The sequence below is a fragment of the Podarcis cretensis genome, assembly GCF_951804945.1.
Source record: "Podarcis cretensis genome assembly, chromosome: 8".
Lineage (NCBI taxonomy): Eukaryota > Metazoa > Chordata > Lepidosauria > Squamata > Lacertidae > Podarcis > Podarcis cretensis.
Window position 1 is genome coordinate 23283996 of NC_137177.1, and position 16885 is coordinate 23300880.

The following is a 16885-nucleotide window of genomic DNA, read 5'->3' on the forward strand; positions in this document are numbered from 1 at the left end:
TCAATTTCAGTTTCTTCAGCACCAGTAGTTGGTGCATAAACTTGGATTACTGTGATGTTAAAAGGTCTGCCTTGGATTCGTATCGAGATCATTCTATCATTTTTGAGATTGCACCCCAGTACAGCTTTTGCCACTCTTTTGTTGACTATGAGGGCCACTCCATTTCTTTTACGGGTTTCTTGCCCACAGTAGTAGATATGATGGTCATCTGAACTGAATTCACCCATTCCCGTCCATTTTAGTTCACTGATGCCCAGGATGTCAATATTTATTCTTGCCATCTCATTTTTGACCACCTCCAACTTACCCATGTTCATGGTTCTTACATTCCAGGTTCCTATGCAATATTTTTCTTTACAGCATTGGACTTTGCTTTCGCTTCCAGGCATATCCGCAACTGAGCGTCCTTTCGGCTTTGGCCCAGCCGCTTCTTCAGCTCTGGATCTACTTGTACTTGCCCTCCGCTCTTCCCCAGTAGCATGTTGGACGCCTTCCGACCTGAGGGGCTCATCTTCCAGCGTCATAACTTTTATATGCCTGTTGTCTTTGTCCATGGAGTTTTCTTGGCAGGGATACTGGAGTGGCTTGCCGGTTCCTCCTCCAGGTGGATCACGTTTGGTCAAAACTCTCCACTATGACCTGTTCATCTTGGGTGCCCTGCTCGGCATAGTTCATAGCTTCTCTGAGTTCTTCAAGCCCCTTCGCCACGGCAAGGCAGTGATCCATGAAGTGATCCAAAAATAGTACCTCAGGTTAATAACTTTGCTTCAGGATGAGAACAGAAATTGTGCTTCAGTGGCATGGCAGCAGCGGGAGGCCCCATTAGCTAAAGTGGTGCTTCAGGTTAAGAACAGTTTCAGGTTAAGAACGAATTAAGTTCTTAACCCGAGGTACCACTGTATAAGAGAACAAGGGAGACATTCATGGTGAGTTTCAGTATCTCTTTTTCTAGAAAAATAGCCCTGCACTTATGCAATATTAATGGGAACTGAGTCATAAATGGGATCTCTGATCTAAACAATTACAGCAGTGCCATACCGCTTTAAAAACGCATGGCTTCCCCCAAAGAATTCTGGAAGCTTTTGTTGAGGGTGCTGGGAGTTTTTAGGAGACCCCTATTCCCCTCGCAGAGCTATAATTTCCAAAGTTCCTGGGGGAAAGGGATTGATTGTGAAACCACTCTGGAGACTGTAGCTTTGTGAGGGCACAAACTTGAAACCTAAGAGTAGCCCTTGGTGATGTCATGGGGGGGGGTGAGGCCCAGAGAGTCTTTGCAATAATTTGCAGCCAGCTCTTGCTGGGTTGAAGCTCACAAGAAGCACACCCAGATTGAGCTGGGACACTTAGCCGCTTGAGGGGGGTGGCGAGAAACCCTGCCACCGCTGTTGCCCACTGTGGCAACACCCCTTCACACATTGCCCTATGTCCTCCTCCCCCATGGCTGTGCTAGGGTAAGGTTACCAAATTTTTTTCAAAGAATCCGGGGACTTTTTTTTTTTTTTTTGGAAAATAAAATAAAATAATTTTTTAAAAGTTATTTAAAAATAATAATTAAGAAGTAATTTCTTCTCTTCTGTGGTCTCCTCTGTCACGCGGCTTTCCTCTGGGCCCCAGCCTGCTCTCTTGGAGCGCTAGTTGCCATGGAGTAGACTCGGGCCAGGCCTGGGCTTGGCCACGTTTCCTTGCCCTCCTGGTGCTCTCCTATCTCTCCTCCTCAGCAGTGGTGGCAGTGCAGCAAAGTCGGGGCTCCCCTCTTTTTTCTCCTTCCTCTTTCTCTGTCTTCCTTCTCCTTCTCCTCTCCTCCTTCTCCCTACATTGGCTTTGGGGTATTTCCTGGCCCCGGAGTGCCACTGGGCAGTCAGCCGGGTGGCCGGGCGCTCTCACTCCCGGCTCAATTTGGGTCGCAAGGGGGTCAGCGGTTCCCCCAGTTGATGTGCCAGGCATCCCTGCTTCCCCCTTGGCAGTGGCAGCGGAAGTCTCAGCAGCCCGCAGCCAGCCTGGTAGCGCAGTTGGCTTTGGCTGGCTTCAGGAGCTGCTCACTGCCGTGGCATCCACCATTTTGCCTTGCCAGAAGTCCCCATATGATGTGTCTTATGCCGTTGAACCCATCACACAACATTCATTCCCTACTAATAAATCTGCAACACTTAAAATATAAATCCGGGGACATTAAATGAAATCCGGGCACATTCCGGGGATGGATTTTGTCCAGGGACAGATTTGTAAATCCGGGGACTGTCCCTGGGAAACAGGGACATCTGGTAACCATATGCTAGGGTTGCCGTGCCAATGGGTAGCACACCTAGGGGAGAGGAAGCAGAGGCGGAGGTGTGGGTGAATTTATTTATTTAATTTGTATACCATCCTTCATCCAAAGATCCCAGGGCAGTTCACAACAGGGGGGGGGGGGAATACAAAATGAGAATACAAAATACATTTTTTAAAAAACCAAAGTCAAAACAATCCTGGCTCAGATTAAACCCAGACACAATGTCCTTCTAAAGCATTTCATTGCCAAGCACTTGGTATTTGTCACTCTGGTTGATTAATGATTTCCAGTCTTGTAGGTGGCACTGGAAGTATTATGTATCCTGCTGTTGGATTCTGCAGCAGCTGACTCTGCAAAGGGTTATCAGATTCTCTTTCGTGCTGTGAAGGGATCTGAAACTGCTGCTAGACAGCACCCTCTTGAGGCAAGAGAATGAGCTAAGGAGGCCAGCAATTGCTCATTTCCTTGCATATTAGAGGCAACCACTGCTCAGATTAGGGCATCTACAAACTGTCAATATTTTTTGGGAGGGATTCAAGAGCATCTCAGGAAATACAGGTTTTCCTCCCCTTTGGCAACCTCCGACATTCAAGCCAAATCTTCTCGTTGAAGAACACTAGTCTCAACTCTAGTCCGCAATACTTAATGAGTTGCTGTGACCAAAGTGGCCCAGCAGATGGTGCCAACAGACAGAGCTACAACTCCAAGAATGACCCAATGGTTGTTTTAAATTTGCTGTGACAATTTTATTTCGCTTGTGGTCCAGGACTTCCAGGACCACAACAGGCCATACTTTTGCAAGTCAGAGTTGGGCACAGATGAGTGACAGCATCAGATTCTTCTATCTGCAAAGTACATGAGGATGATCCCACCAGGGATTCTGGAACTTGCACGCGCAATCCCATTCCCGATGGGAATAAGATGCTGAGCTGCAGCAGATGTCAGTGGGACATCGAGATGCAGGGAAGCTTCATGTACATTGGAGGGATGGAGAAACAGGCTATGCATGTTTGAGGCAGGCTGCACAGAGGACCTTTTCCCATTCAAAACCTGCTTGTGTCTTCAAATGTATTGTTAAGAACATTGGGGGGGGGGGAGAGAAACCTCCCCTAAACCAAAGAAATTAATGAATGTCAGATCTAGCGAGTATTTGGGGTATTGAGGGGGGAAGTACAGGGTGCAGAAGTACTCCTGAACTGTGCCAAAGGAAATTCCTGGGTTTAGCTTATGAAAACTATCCTGGCTGGGTTGATTAACTGCAGGCCATTATGAAACAATGTCCAGGAAGCTACACATTAAAGAAGGTGCTCAGGTCTGTGCAAAATAGAGGTTGCCAAGGTGATGGTGAGAGAGAGGGGGGTGACAGGGAAAAGTGTCATTTTATGGGATGCTTGGGTTTGTTTGTGTTTTGCAAAAGATGTGCTGGGAAGGAGGAGAACAAAGCAGAACTGCATATGGTGCTGGCTGGAGGAGGCTGCACTATGAGACTGGGATCCAAAGAAACTTTGAAACCCAAGCTTGCTGAAGCTATGAAATCGACACTCATGGGGTATAATGTTCTGCACCCCCTCCATTGCAGATTTCCAAGTGTATATATGTGTCAACACATCATATTCCACAAGGCCAACGTTGATGCCGAAATCCAGCATCTCCTGAGTTCTGCAAGTGAGGCTTTCTCCCAATTGAAGTGCAGAGTGCTTGAGGACTGGGACATTTGCAGGGAAACCAAAATGCTTGTTTACAAAGTGATAGTACTAGCAATCTACTACTACATGCTTGTGAAACATGGACCACTTATAAACACCATCTCCAACTCCTCGAAAGATTCCATCAACGGTGTCTCCAAAAAATTTTTACAGGCGAACTAATACCACTATACTGGAAAAAGCAAAGATCACCAGTGTTGAAGCAATGGTTCTTCAACATCAACTTTGTTGGACTGGTCATGTTGTGTGGATGCCTGATTATCGTCTTCCAAAGCAACTACTCTATTCCGAACTTAAAAATGGAAAGCGTAATGCTGGTGGTCAACAAAAGAGGTTTAAACACTGTCTTAGGCAAGTTTTTAAAAATGTAGTATAAACACCAACAAGTGAGAAACACTGGCCTGCAAGTGCTCCAATTGGAGAACAGCCTTTACCAAAGGTGTCATGGGCTTTGAAGACACTCGAACTCAGGATGAAAGGGAGAAACGTGCTAAGAGGAAGGCACGTTTGGCAAATCCACACCGTGATCAACTCCCGCCCGGAAACCAATGTCCCCACTGTGGAAGGACGTGTGGATCCAGAACTGGCCTCCACAGTCACTTACGGACTCATTGTTAAAACCGTGTTCATGGAAGACAATCTTACTCGGCTACGAGTGATTGCCAAAGAAGAAGATGATTTCTTAAAGACACTAGCCTCTGCTGTGGCCTGATCTTCTCAATGGAAACACAACCCTGGGGAGTGCCTGGAAGCCCTGGAATCTGGCACCTCTTGTGAAGACTGTGGTGGTGTTTAACAGCATGGCTCACATCCCTAGCACTCGTGTTGTTGAGATTGCATTACTCTGATGCACTGAGTGCTCTTGAATGTAATTTGCCATTGCCATTTGCATCCCAGAAAAAGAAACCATCAGCTCTTTGCAAGCCTGAAACACAAATATCCTGGGCAGCATCTCTGATCATATAATGCCCCCCCCTTCCCAAATTTTTAAGGTGAAACTGAGGATGGAACTGCTTCGGTTTCATCCCCAAGAAGCAGGGTGATTACCAATCATCACACAGCTCCAGGATGCTCTGAGCTTCAGCAAAATATCTGCACGCCTCTCTCCCTGTTATCTTTCCAGAGAGGAGTCTGTGAATGCTGGAAGGAGGAAATGAAAGATAATTCAGTTTATTGGATTTGTCGGCTGTGCAGACTTGAAGTATGCTCAGAGCTCCCCCATGTGGAAAGTCATCAGCATTCATTTTGACCAAGGGAGGAAGTGATCTTCACACCCCCATTGGTGGGACTTGAAATAAATCCTAAAAGTTCACCATGTAAAGTATTAATATGGGTCTCTGGGTTGAGGAACAAGCATAAAGTATGAACTTATGATAAGTGGGACCTGCAACCTGTACGCAATCGAGCTTCCACCCTCCTCCTATTCTCTTGCAGCCCCTAAATCTGTTCTGCCCCTCCAATCCACTGTAATAGATTTGGAGAGGGTGCAAAGTTCTATTGTGCAAATCCTTGTGCTTATGGGATGAGCATGTTGGATGCCAAGGAAACTTTGCAGTGTTTCTGCAGACACCTGAAACCAGGAAACACCCCCTAAATCATTCTAGCAAATAAATGACCACAGAGAGGCTGCTAGTGATATGTTGGGACTTTAAAATTTATTCCAACGTGCTGTTTTTTTAAAAAATAGGCTCAGACTGAATAGACAATCTGAACTGTAGTAAAGGCAATATACGTGTAAAAACTTTTTTTTTCATTCACAGTACAGATGTCATTTACAATAAAGTTCACAAACATCAAATGCTGAGTATTTTTTTCTCTTTTTTTCTTAACATTATGTTCTGTGCTTTTTACCTGCATTTTTTTTTTTTTTGCTTTGCACTCTTATAACCATACAGACATTGCAAGATGCAAGTGTAGAAACTGAATTTAAAATAAAATTACAGGCAAAACTACCAAATTACACTGTACTCTGAGTCTGTACATATTTACAGTACCTTTTTTGGAATGTATTGCCATTTTTTTTAAAGAACATATAGAAACTTTCTAAAGACTATTCCACTTACAGAATACATACACCTTTTAGAAAAAAAGGCAAATATTTATCTTACATGAGACCATGTATATTAAATTTGCGTACACATCATCAATATTATTAATATTTTACATTACATTTACTAAAGTGAGCATAAGTGCCATAATATCTCAATAATGAAAACTTGTTTTATGTCATCGTTAGGACCCAAATTTGGTATTTATTTAAAAACATTTTACCTTTTAAAATTCACAAATACTGTGCAATAACAGGAGGGCGAAAAATCCGTAAGGAACACAGACAATAAAAATCAAGTGTATGTTAGGGTTTGGGAATAAAAGCGAGGAACACATTGGGGGGCGGGGGGAGATTGTAGAAGGGCTAGATCACAATGCTTCATGCTTAGCTCATAAATGGTTTGTCGGTATCAAGAACATATTGCTTGAATGCTTTTTAAAAGCCAATTGCAATGACTTGGCATTGTATTTTTTTTTTAATAAAAAAAATGATGGCCAAAGTTGGCAAAGCCAGACACAGAAAAACAAGAGGTTCTCACCTATGAAGAATCACTGGGCTGAGTTCTGTGAGTGAGGGCATATTAGGGAGATGGAAAAGGTCGCTCTCAATGTTAAAGAGTGCAGAAGCCAAATCAGTTAGGTCACTTTTCCTGGAATATATTGTGGTTCCCGCCATGGTCTCTTCCAGTAAAAAAATAAATAAAATCCAGTTACAATAATCTGGGCAATTTTATCTCAAATGTAGTGGGGATTTCAATTCGGTTTCTGTTATTGTGTTATTTCTTACTTTAAAATAATACAGTCGTGCCTTGGACCCCGAATGCCTTGGTACTCCCATACGTTTTGGCTTTCAAACGCCACAAACCCGGAAGTGAGTGTTCCGGTTTGCAAACGTTCTTTGGAACCCAAGCATCTGACGGGGCTTCCTGCAGCCAATCAGAAGCTGTGCTTTGGTTTCTGAATGTTTTGGAAGTCGAACGGACATCCGGAACAGATTCTGTTCGACTTCCAAGGTACGACTGTAATATTATTATTATTCGGGGCTTTTCTTCAGCCAGAACTTGCCAAAACTCAGTTCCGACACCTCTCAAGGCAGGCACCATTGTCATTACAAGAGAACAAGGTGAGTTCTGGCACCTCTCTTTCTAGAAAAACAGCACTGATAATAATGTCAAAGTCTCGAGAGCCAATCACAAATATAAACAGCAAATGTGCTCTCTTTGGGAAACTCCATTAACTCAGTGGGAAAGTATCTGCTTTGAATGCTGAAGGTCCCAAATTCAATCCTCAACATTTCCAGGTATGGCTGGGAGTTGTCCCCTACCTGGAACCCTGGAGAGCTAGGAAGACAGTACTGAGCTGGATGGACTGATTTGACTCAGTATAAGGCAGCTTTCTATGTTCCTTGAGGTTTCTCATTTTTTGAAGACTATCTTCTTAAATATAAAGGGTGGCGGGGGGGGAGGGGATTCAGTCTAAAATAAAATTAGATTGAGTCATAAATCTGTTAGAAAATGGCCCTTGGAATCACAGGTCAGCAGAAACTGCCATAGGTATTGCAACATAGAATGGTTGATGGATGGAGTATTGGCCATCACTGAACTGAATGTGGCAGCCATGATTTAACCTTGGGAAAGTCCAAGCCAGGCATAGGCAAACTCGGCCCTCCAGATGTTTTGGGACTACAACTCCCATCACGCCTAGCTAACAGGACCATTGGGCGGGGATTATGGGATTTGCAGTCTCAAAACATCTGGAGGGCAGAGTTTGCCTATGCCTGGTCCAAGCATTTATCAGAGCCTTGTGGATACCATAGCCAAGGGATTCATTTGGCTTACATACAATGACTTAAACTGTACTGGCTTGTGGACTATTCAACAGATTTTAAATCCCTGGGATGTCCCATAGAGATGATTCAGAATTAACAGCAAACCATGGTTTTTCAAGATGTCTAAACCCATGCCATCCAACAAACAATGGTTTGCTAGTGGCTTCCACACTGAGATATGAAAGTACTGTTTGAGAGGGTGTTTATTTCTGAACCAACAAACCATAGCTTGGGCCTCTTGTCAAGAGTCTGCTTTTCGGGGGGGGGGGGTAATGGCTATGAATTCTCAGGGAAAGTGAAGGAAAGACAGCAATCCCACAAACCATGGTTTTCCTCTACATCTGGACTAAGTCTCAGAGCAACCGTGTATGGTATTGCACTTTAAGTTGCAGTTAGAGCAAACCATGGTGTGATATTATACCCAAGATGGCTCACTTTCTGAAGTCAATTACAGTTTAACCCAGACTGCTAGGTAGGTGACCAACTGGCCTGAAACTGACATTCCAAATGGCTTTCTGCTACTAATCCTATGCACGCTTATTTGGGAGTAAGTCCCAATGAGCACCGTGGAATTTACTTCTGAGTAAACCTGCATAGGGTTACATAGTAAAAGAAGTAATTAATTACTGATTCTCAGAACACTGGGAAACCAGGAAGGTGCTTAAATATAGAGGAAAAGTCCTTTACAGATTATAAATCTAGGAATAAAGTGCTCCAAAAATAAAAAGTGATCAACTCTCACAGATGCCATCAACATTTCAAAATAATTTTCTTTGTCTCTTTGGGATGAAAAGGGATAAAAATAGGAGAGATGTTGAAGTAACCAAAATACAGAGGTCTTGTCTCAGCCAGTAATAATAACTAAGAAGGTCTGACTTAGCCAATGAATAACAGTACCCAGAATTTGCAAAAAAATAATAATAGTCAAAATAGTTTTGCAAGGGTTTTTCTTTTCTTTTCTTTCTTGTTTTTCCAACTATGCAAAGCTAGATAAAAAAGGAAAGCAATTGCAGAAGTAACCTATGGAAAGTGCAGCCCAATATTTCACATGCTTACTCTGAAGAAAATATCACTATGCTGGGTAAGATTTACTCCCAAGAAAGTGCATATAGGATTGCAGCTTTGGGAAGGGTGGTTTGCAAGGGTGAGGGGTGGGGGAGAGAGATTAAAATTTGATCTCTGAAAAATAAACCTTTCAACAACAGCAAAATAATGAATGGCAGGAAATGTCAGGTCTAGCAACATATTTGACACATGACTGCAGGCTTCTGTTATAGCACCACACCGGGGGAACCACACAGGGACTTTGTGATGGGCTCAGGACTTTACCTTCAGTGGGGCAAGTTAAGTGCTTGAGGCGAAGCACATTCTTAAGGCTTTGCTAGGTCTGCCTGGAGTGCTCAGCACCTTGCAGTTTGAGCCCTTAGTTTGTTTAGCATCTTGCCCTAAGGAGAGCCAGCTCCACCTGGCCAGCCAGTGCAATTGGACAGGCCACCAGGAAATGCCCCAGAGACATTCAGGAGACTTGCGATGGGTGGAAGGAGATTGTTGCATCCATTGGTTTGCTTGCATCACAAAGCTTCTTTGCCGTGTGAGACCTCTGCCAACTGTGGCTTCAATTTATATGGAAATGCAAAAGCTACCCTGGCAAAAAAAAAAAGAGGTCAATTTCTGCATTCGCAACTGCCACCCATTGTGGCATGGTTTCTTCTATGTCCAGCAAAACCACTGGAGAGAGTGGTTGTTACAAAAGGGCAAAAGGTTGCTGCAGGCAGGTACACCGGCATAAATACTCAGGATCTAGGCACTTTGCAGATCCCAACCAGAAAGTGAAAGGAAGAGTTCAAGTAGAGTCCTCTGCAGTGGATGTTGCCATCCAAAGCTACAGAGCTTTGCATGGTGTCTAGTCTGCCAGCCTATTCAAACAGCATTGGGGTCCTGTGCTGTCCTGTCCTTTCTACCCCAGATGCAAATACCCCCCCTAGATGACACTATATTTACATTTGCAGTGCTTGCCTCACAGAGGATTAAGAAAGGTTCGAGAGCAATAGGTAAACATACCCAGAAGGTTATTATTGTTATTAGCTCCGGGTTGTTTGCAGATGTCATCAGAACAGATCCTGTCCAATGCACCCAAAGCAGAGTTCAATCCAAAGGCTGAAAACTGAGCACCAGGTTGCATTTGATCTAGCCTTAAAACAAAACCAGAGCGTGAATGGATAATTGAAGAGCAAATGCCCAGTGAAGGCTCAATACCGAAAACCATTTGGTCCTAAAAGAGCTGCATGACTAGCTGGTTAAGGGGGGGGGGGAGGAGAAAGGAAGGAGGGGATGAGGGGGAAATCAACCACCTGGAATTCAAAGTCATGGCAGAGACAAGGTGCGGCTTTTCGACAATGACCACCGACGTTCTGGTCCAGGCTTTGCTCATTCCATTAAGTTGATGGGTGCCATTCTGAATCTTTTGAAGGTATCATGACCATGATACCAATTTCCATTGGAGCCAGACTTTAACTCAGTGATTGATGTTCATCCCCATGACCTGTTGACAAAGGGGATTGTATTGGACCTTCAATAAAGTCTCGGGTTAGGTACCGGATGCCAGTGCAGACTCTATAAGCAAGATCTTTCCGGACCTTAGCACTGAAAGAGGTATTGGAAGCAGAAGTAAACCAAGGGGGAAACAAAACAGAACACTGTCTGCTGTTAATGGAGTTTTCCAGGGAAATCCCAGCGTCAGTTTGGTCACCTTCACATCATGTCAGTCACAACATCATTTCGACCAAAGAAAATCAAAAGAGCTCCACCAAAACTATTCAACACAACACAAAAATGAAATGATACATTGCAGAAGATTATTCAACTCAAAGCCCCATCCATTCCACGTTATTCAGCTATGCCTTGGCAACAGTTCATGGCTTTCCATGCCTGCTTAAAATAAAAATATTGTTCAGGACATTGTTGTGTGGAGCATGCACATAATAAATGGGAACATCTCAGAAAGGACTGGTCCATTGGTTAAATATTTGTGGAACTGATTCATTTTGCCTAGTTAATTTCAAAAACTGTGTGTACAGACTCGATCCAGAGCAAGACACTCTCCAAATAAGCGAGCTTGCTCTCGATTAGAGTAAACGTCTGCTATTAAATGCAGTGTGTATATATTAAAAGACCTGTATGGCTCTGGCCCTGATCTTTCTATAGGTGACACCAGGTTGGTTAGCCATTGGAGCCACTGCATTCTTCTTCCCCTTTGCTAAAACACCATTCATTGCAACCTATTGCTCTGAAATGCAAACAGCTCAATGGAAATTCACTGGGACCTTTGCATAAAGTAGACTAACATCTGCAGTTATTCCATTAAATGGGGGGGGGGGGAAATAACAGTATGCAAAAAAACAAAACAAAACAAAAGCCCTTAATTACTTCTTTGTGGACTCTATGCAGTTGAATGCATGGCTGATTTGATAGACATAGAACACATCTAGGACTAGTAGCAGTAGTTCAGGGTGGTAACGAGGCAAGAATGAACTCAGCCTTGATTTCTGGGCTGGGTGGGAAATCTGTGGTGCTTCAAATGTTGCTGGACTCCAACTCCCATCACTCCTGACCATTAGCCATGCTGGCTGGGGCTGATGGGAGTTGTAGTCCAGATCAGTAAGCAACTTATTTCTATTTTTCTCTTACAATGTCCAAATGTGTGATAAGAGAAGGTGTTTCCTCCCTCCCAAAACATTCATTTGGGGGGGGGGAGAGAAATTAAAAGTGAAAACAAAAGATCTCCAACTAGAAAGCAGATTTCCAAAGGGCAGGATCCACAGGGATGACAGCCAAGCCACTACCATCTAGCGGCTGGCAAAGGGCACCCCTTGGAGATTGTGCGTATCAGTCAAAGCAGCAGCCAGGTCACGGAATGTCAGTATTAAAGCAAGAATGGTGGTCAGAAAGCAAAGATCTACCATTCCCAGAACATTATTATTTTATTTTTACATTCAATATATTCCTATTTTCTTGCAATTTCTCTTTTTTATTTCCCTTTGTGGGGCAGGGTAGAGGGACCTTTTGCTTATGTGCGTGTCCCTTTTTTAAAAAAAAGTGCTTGGGGGGGTAATTTGTACGGGGGGAGGCACATTCTGAGATTCTTTCTTTGTTTTGGAGAGATTACCTTTTATCACCATCAGGGCCTCCCCATAGAAAACAAGTGCTAGTTTAAGTTACAATCGGAGGGTAAACATTCCTTTCTTCTTCTTCTTCTTCTTCTTCTTCTTCTTCTTCTTCTTCTTCTTCTTCTTCTTCTTCTTTCAGATTAAAGCAGTCACATCTGTCTTTAAAGCACATTTAGAGGCAACCAGAGTAATGCAAATAATAAAAGGAATAATTATAAAACACTTTGCCACATATTAAATAAAGCAAGTAATAAATAAGGGGTACGGTCGTTGTGGGGTGGGGGCAGGTTGTACCTGTCTGTACATGAGAGAGGTGGTGGTTGTCCCCCTCCCCTAAAAAAAATTCAGCCAATCTCTTTGAAGAGGTGTTTGTTTTCCTTTAAAAAGAAAAAGAAAAAGCTTTTCAGTGCATCCACTGGAAATTCTTCTCAACTCTTTCCACATGTCTGCATGTGGTTGAGACAAGACCTCATCGTGGGGAATGGAGACACGCTCTAAGAATAAGCCCCTTTTCCGATAAAAGAAAGCAATAAAACAATAACAATAAATTCATAGCTTCAATTTGTCGGTGCATTTCAAGCAACAACCAAAACACACGCAAACACACACGCAAATGAAAGAAAGACTAGAAAAAGGCACACAATTACGATGGAAATAATAGCAGACTGAAACAGAGAGAGAGAGAGAGAGAACCAGCAACAGTCTCCGTGGGTTTGGTCGTATGCTAGAGCATTGGGTCTTTTCGTTTCTTTTCCTTTAAGCAATGATTATTCGAAAACCAATCGCACTGACAAAGGTTTGTTGATCTTATGGGGAAGCCGGGGTCAAAAGCTGGGAGGGAGGGCTCAAGCACTTCCTGTATTGTGATCCACTTGCCTTTGCAGTAGGCTGAAGCTGACTTGCTCCAAGGGAGGGCTCCTCCTCCTCTGTACCCCTGTGGTGGGGGGAGCTGGCTCTCCAGAGAGGTTCCTTCTCCTGGTGGGAGGCTGGGAGGAGGACTGGCTCGAGGACAAGGGCTCCAGCAGGCAGCCAGTGCTGCTGCTCCTGTCCAGTGTCTGGGTAGGGAAGTCCGAAATCAAAGTGCAGGGCGGTTCCAAGGAGGCAGTTGAGCTGCTACGTGGTTTCTTCCCCTTCTCCCACCGGACGCCTTCCCCGCTGGCCGAAGGCTCATCCTCCGGGCAGGAACCGTCTCGGCTGGGCGTACGGCTTCCCCACTCTGGGCCGCCGGGTTCGGTGCTGGCTGTCACCCCGTGTTCCTCCTCCTGCTGGCGCTCGCTAGTCCTTATTGTCCCTTCCAAGCAGCTGCTGCTATGAAGCGGTGGGGTTGTGGATGAGGAGCGAGCTTCTCGGATGCCTTGCGCCACCTTGCTGGGATCGTTCGCTCGGCTCGATTCAGAGGTGTCACCGCTGGGGGAGAAGTAGCTGGCATGCAGCGACATCACTGATCCATGCCCCAAGCCGGGATGGCCGCTGGGCCTTGCCTGGACCATCTGGATGCCCCCGATTGGGATCATGGGGAAGGGGCTCCGGGGTAGCTGCTGGGAGTGCAATGGGAGGTGGCTAAAGATGTAGTCTTCCACCCGGCTCGGGGCATGGGCGTGCGTGTCGTGGGGCGATTGCAAAGGCCTAACGCAGTGATGCTGAGTGACGCCCGGTGAACTCGCTGGGCTCCTGGATTCTGTCTTCTGTAATGACAGGAGGTATATATTGTGGAATGTGAAACACAAGAGCAGTCAAGTACAACATTCCTAGAGTGAACATGTTTACACATGGGGAGGAATGTTTGTCCAGCCAGCAGGTAAACTTCCTGTTGCCTTCTGAACTGGGACAGACTTCCTCTGCATGTGACTAGAGGTGGGCGTGGCCTCACCTGTGCAGGTAATGACAAAAACACAGGGCTGAGCAGCCATCTGTCTCTCTATGACTACATGCATCAAAGAAGCAACATCTGCTTAGCCAAAGATGCTCTCTTGGCTTCCAGCCAAGAGAGGACAAAGGGACTGTCTCCTTATGAGATAGTTTCCAGGTGTATGTTACTTTTCTAAGCTAAGTCTGCCTACTGGGATCTGTTTGTGAACAGAATGTGAGTAAACTCTTTTTTATACTTTTATGGAAGACTGTGTCGTGTCTTATCTTTTATGAGGGAATAAGGGGAAAATACCAGAACAGTTATTATAGAGGCTTTACCAAGCCTGAGCCTTGCCTTCTTATTTTTAAAGACACTGTCCCCTTCCAAAACACACACACACACACACACACACACGTAAACAGTGGTGATCTCACAGCTGTAACCCTCCTTAGATTTGTGGGTCCAGACTCACTGCTTGGAAGACCAAGGCTGAAGAACTTACCAGTTTAGGTTCTTCATACAGTTCTGTATTCTTGCCGAGGGACCTGTGAGGTAGAGGCACTGAAGACGAGATCCCATGCAGAGTTTTACCCAGGCTTTGAACTTTTTCATCTGCTGCCGACTGGCCATGGGAAGGCAAGTCCTCTCTTCCTGGGGACGGGTACCTCGAAGGTGGCTCTGAATAGCTCTGGGACAACATCTTCTTCAGGGATAAGTATCTGGCTGTAGAGACATCCCTGCTTGGAGACAAATGTCTCACAGGAGACACGCCTCTCTCTGGCGGGAGGTACATTCGTGACGACAGCTCTCTTTTCAGAGATATGTACCTGCTGGGCGAGAGCTCGAGTCTCGGGGACAGACTACGGAGGGTAAACGCCTCTCTCCTCGGAGACATTCGGTGACCAGAGGACCTCCCCCTCGCTGGAGAGAAGCTCCTCAGAGAAGGTGTTTCTCCAGCTGTCGAAAACCTTTTCGGAGACATTTCGTTTTTGGATAACAGGTGCTTCCTAGCCAACATGGAACGGTTGTTGTTGCCACCACTGCCAAAGCCAGAGTCCTTGCTTGGAGACCCCTTCCTCCTCAGAGAGGTGTCTTTGGAGATTGACAAGTCCATCGCTAAGAGCATCTGTGGCCTTGTAACGGGTTCCTTCTCAGCAGAAGAAGCCACGGGTCCACTGGAGGTCAAAACCGGCCGGTGGAGTCTCAAGAAGCTGTGGCAGACGGCAACTTCAGTGCTGTCAGCCGACCATTTCGTTTCTGGCCCCGAGGAGGTGGTCTGGTGACGCCGATCAGCACGCTTGCTAGTGGAGACAACATCTTCCAAGATGGACAGTGCTCTCCTGGTGCCTTTCTCCTGGGCGGAGTGAGAACCTCTTGGAGAATGTCCTGGGAGGGAGATGTTCTTCATTTCTGAAAGCTTCACTGGTGGCTCCTCTTGGCTTTCCTCCTCCTCTTCCTCTTCCTCCTCCTCTTCCTCGTCGTCATTGTCATCATCAGACTCTCCCAAGTCTGAAAACTGGTGTTCTTCAAGTGGCTCAGATCCCTCCTGCCCTTCTGAATCTTGGAAGAGATCTTCACTGGTTCCTAAGGGGAATGGGGGGGGGGGGATACTGCATTAGATCACACAGAATATAGCAAAATCACCCATCCGGAAAAAAATCTTGCATAAGTTCAAAAGTCCTCAAGATCGCTTCTTTGCCATTTGGTCAAATTTTGTTTTATAAAAGGCACCACAGCTGTATGAGAGTGTTTGGATTGAGCATAGAAACCACTCTTTTATAGTGTGGCAACACCTAGACTTTGGAACTCCCTGCTTATTGATATCAGGCAGGTACCTTCAACTGAGCCTTTCCAGCATCCGCTAAAAACACTTTTATTTAGATAAGCCTATCTGGATATCTCGAATGCTGATGTGCATTTTAATCTGTTTTTAGTTTATTGCAGAGGATTACAATGGTACCTCGGGTTAAGTACTTAATTAATTCCGGAGGTCCGTTCTTAACCTGAAATTGTTCTTAACCTGAAGCACCACTAATGGGGCCTCCCGCTGCCGCCGCGCAGCCAGAGCATGATTTCTGTTCTCATCCTGAAGAAAAGTTCTTAACCTGAAGCAATATTTCTGGATTAGCAGAGTCTGTAACCTGAAGCATATGTAACCTGAAGCGTATGTAACCCGAGGTACCACTGTATTGGCAATCCTCACAGAACTCTAGCCCAATGGTTGCCATTAATTTAATTTGAACTGATTTTATAATGAAATGATTTTAGAATGTTGTGTTATTTTATTGTTGTTAGCTGCTCTGAGCCCGGCTTCAGCTGGGGAGGGCAGGATATAAATAAAAAAAATATTATTATTATTATTACTTTTTAATTCTTTTTGTAAACTGCTTTGCATTTTTATTTTTATTTTTACAATCAAGTAGTGTAAGAATTTTAGGAAATAAAAAAACCCCTAAATAACAGAATGCCTTGGGAGGCAGTGGGCTCTCCTTCCCTGGAAGCGTTTAAACAGAGGCTGGACGGCAATCCATCAAAATGATTCAGCATTCTGGTTTGGCAGAGGGAAAAGAGAAACATGCTAGGAAGTCTTTCAGTGTGAGCCACTTGGAAACAAAAGAGAATGGCACAGGAACCCCACTGAGTTCTAAGCCGCTTGCATTCATAAAAATTAAAATAAAAAAGTGTAGTGCAGGAAAACTTCTCAGTGGATTCCCCCACCCACCCCATATTATGTTGTTATTCATTCGTTTTTCACTGACTGTCATGGATGCTTATTCATCTGGGTGACAGATGGATGATTTATGCTCCCATCATCATTACTCCGGGTGTTACTCTTCCACAGAGAGGCACTATTAGAATAACATTGAGCAAAGCTGCTGGGTGGGAATGGTTTCAGCTTTATCAGATAGAAGACGCTACAAGATGGGAGACAAGGGGGATATAAAATGGCCTTTTATGTGCTACAAGAAACAGATTAAATGGACCAACATCTCATTTAAGAGTCTATAAACAAGCTTC

The 16885-nt window shown here is 44.7% G+C and overlaps 1 protein-coding gene across 3 annotated transcripts in view; it reads right to left on the minus strand.

Moving 5' to 3' along the window:
• Positions 1–8114: 8114 nt before the first annotated feature.
• Positions 8115–16885, minus strand: part of HIVEP3 (HIVEP zinc finger 3) — a 244559-nt gene continuing 235788 nt past the window's right edge. For 2 of the 3 annotated variants that reach the window (XM_079985880.1, XM_079985881.1), the window contains exons 9-10: positions 14370–15451; positions 8115–13703 (exon numbers count right to left, since the gene is read on the minus strand). In XM_079985880.1, coding sequence (XP_079842006.1) covers positions 12864–13703; positions 14370–15451 — 1922 coding nt within the window. In that variant the 3' untranslated portion in view covers positions 8115–12863. The remainder of the gene's footprint in view (positions 13704–14369; positions 15452–16885) is intronic. The other variant, XR_013841420.1, reaches the window with a different exon arrangement.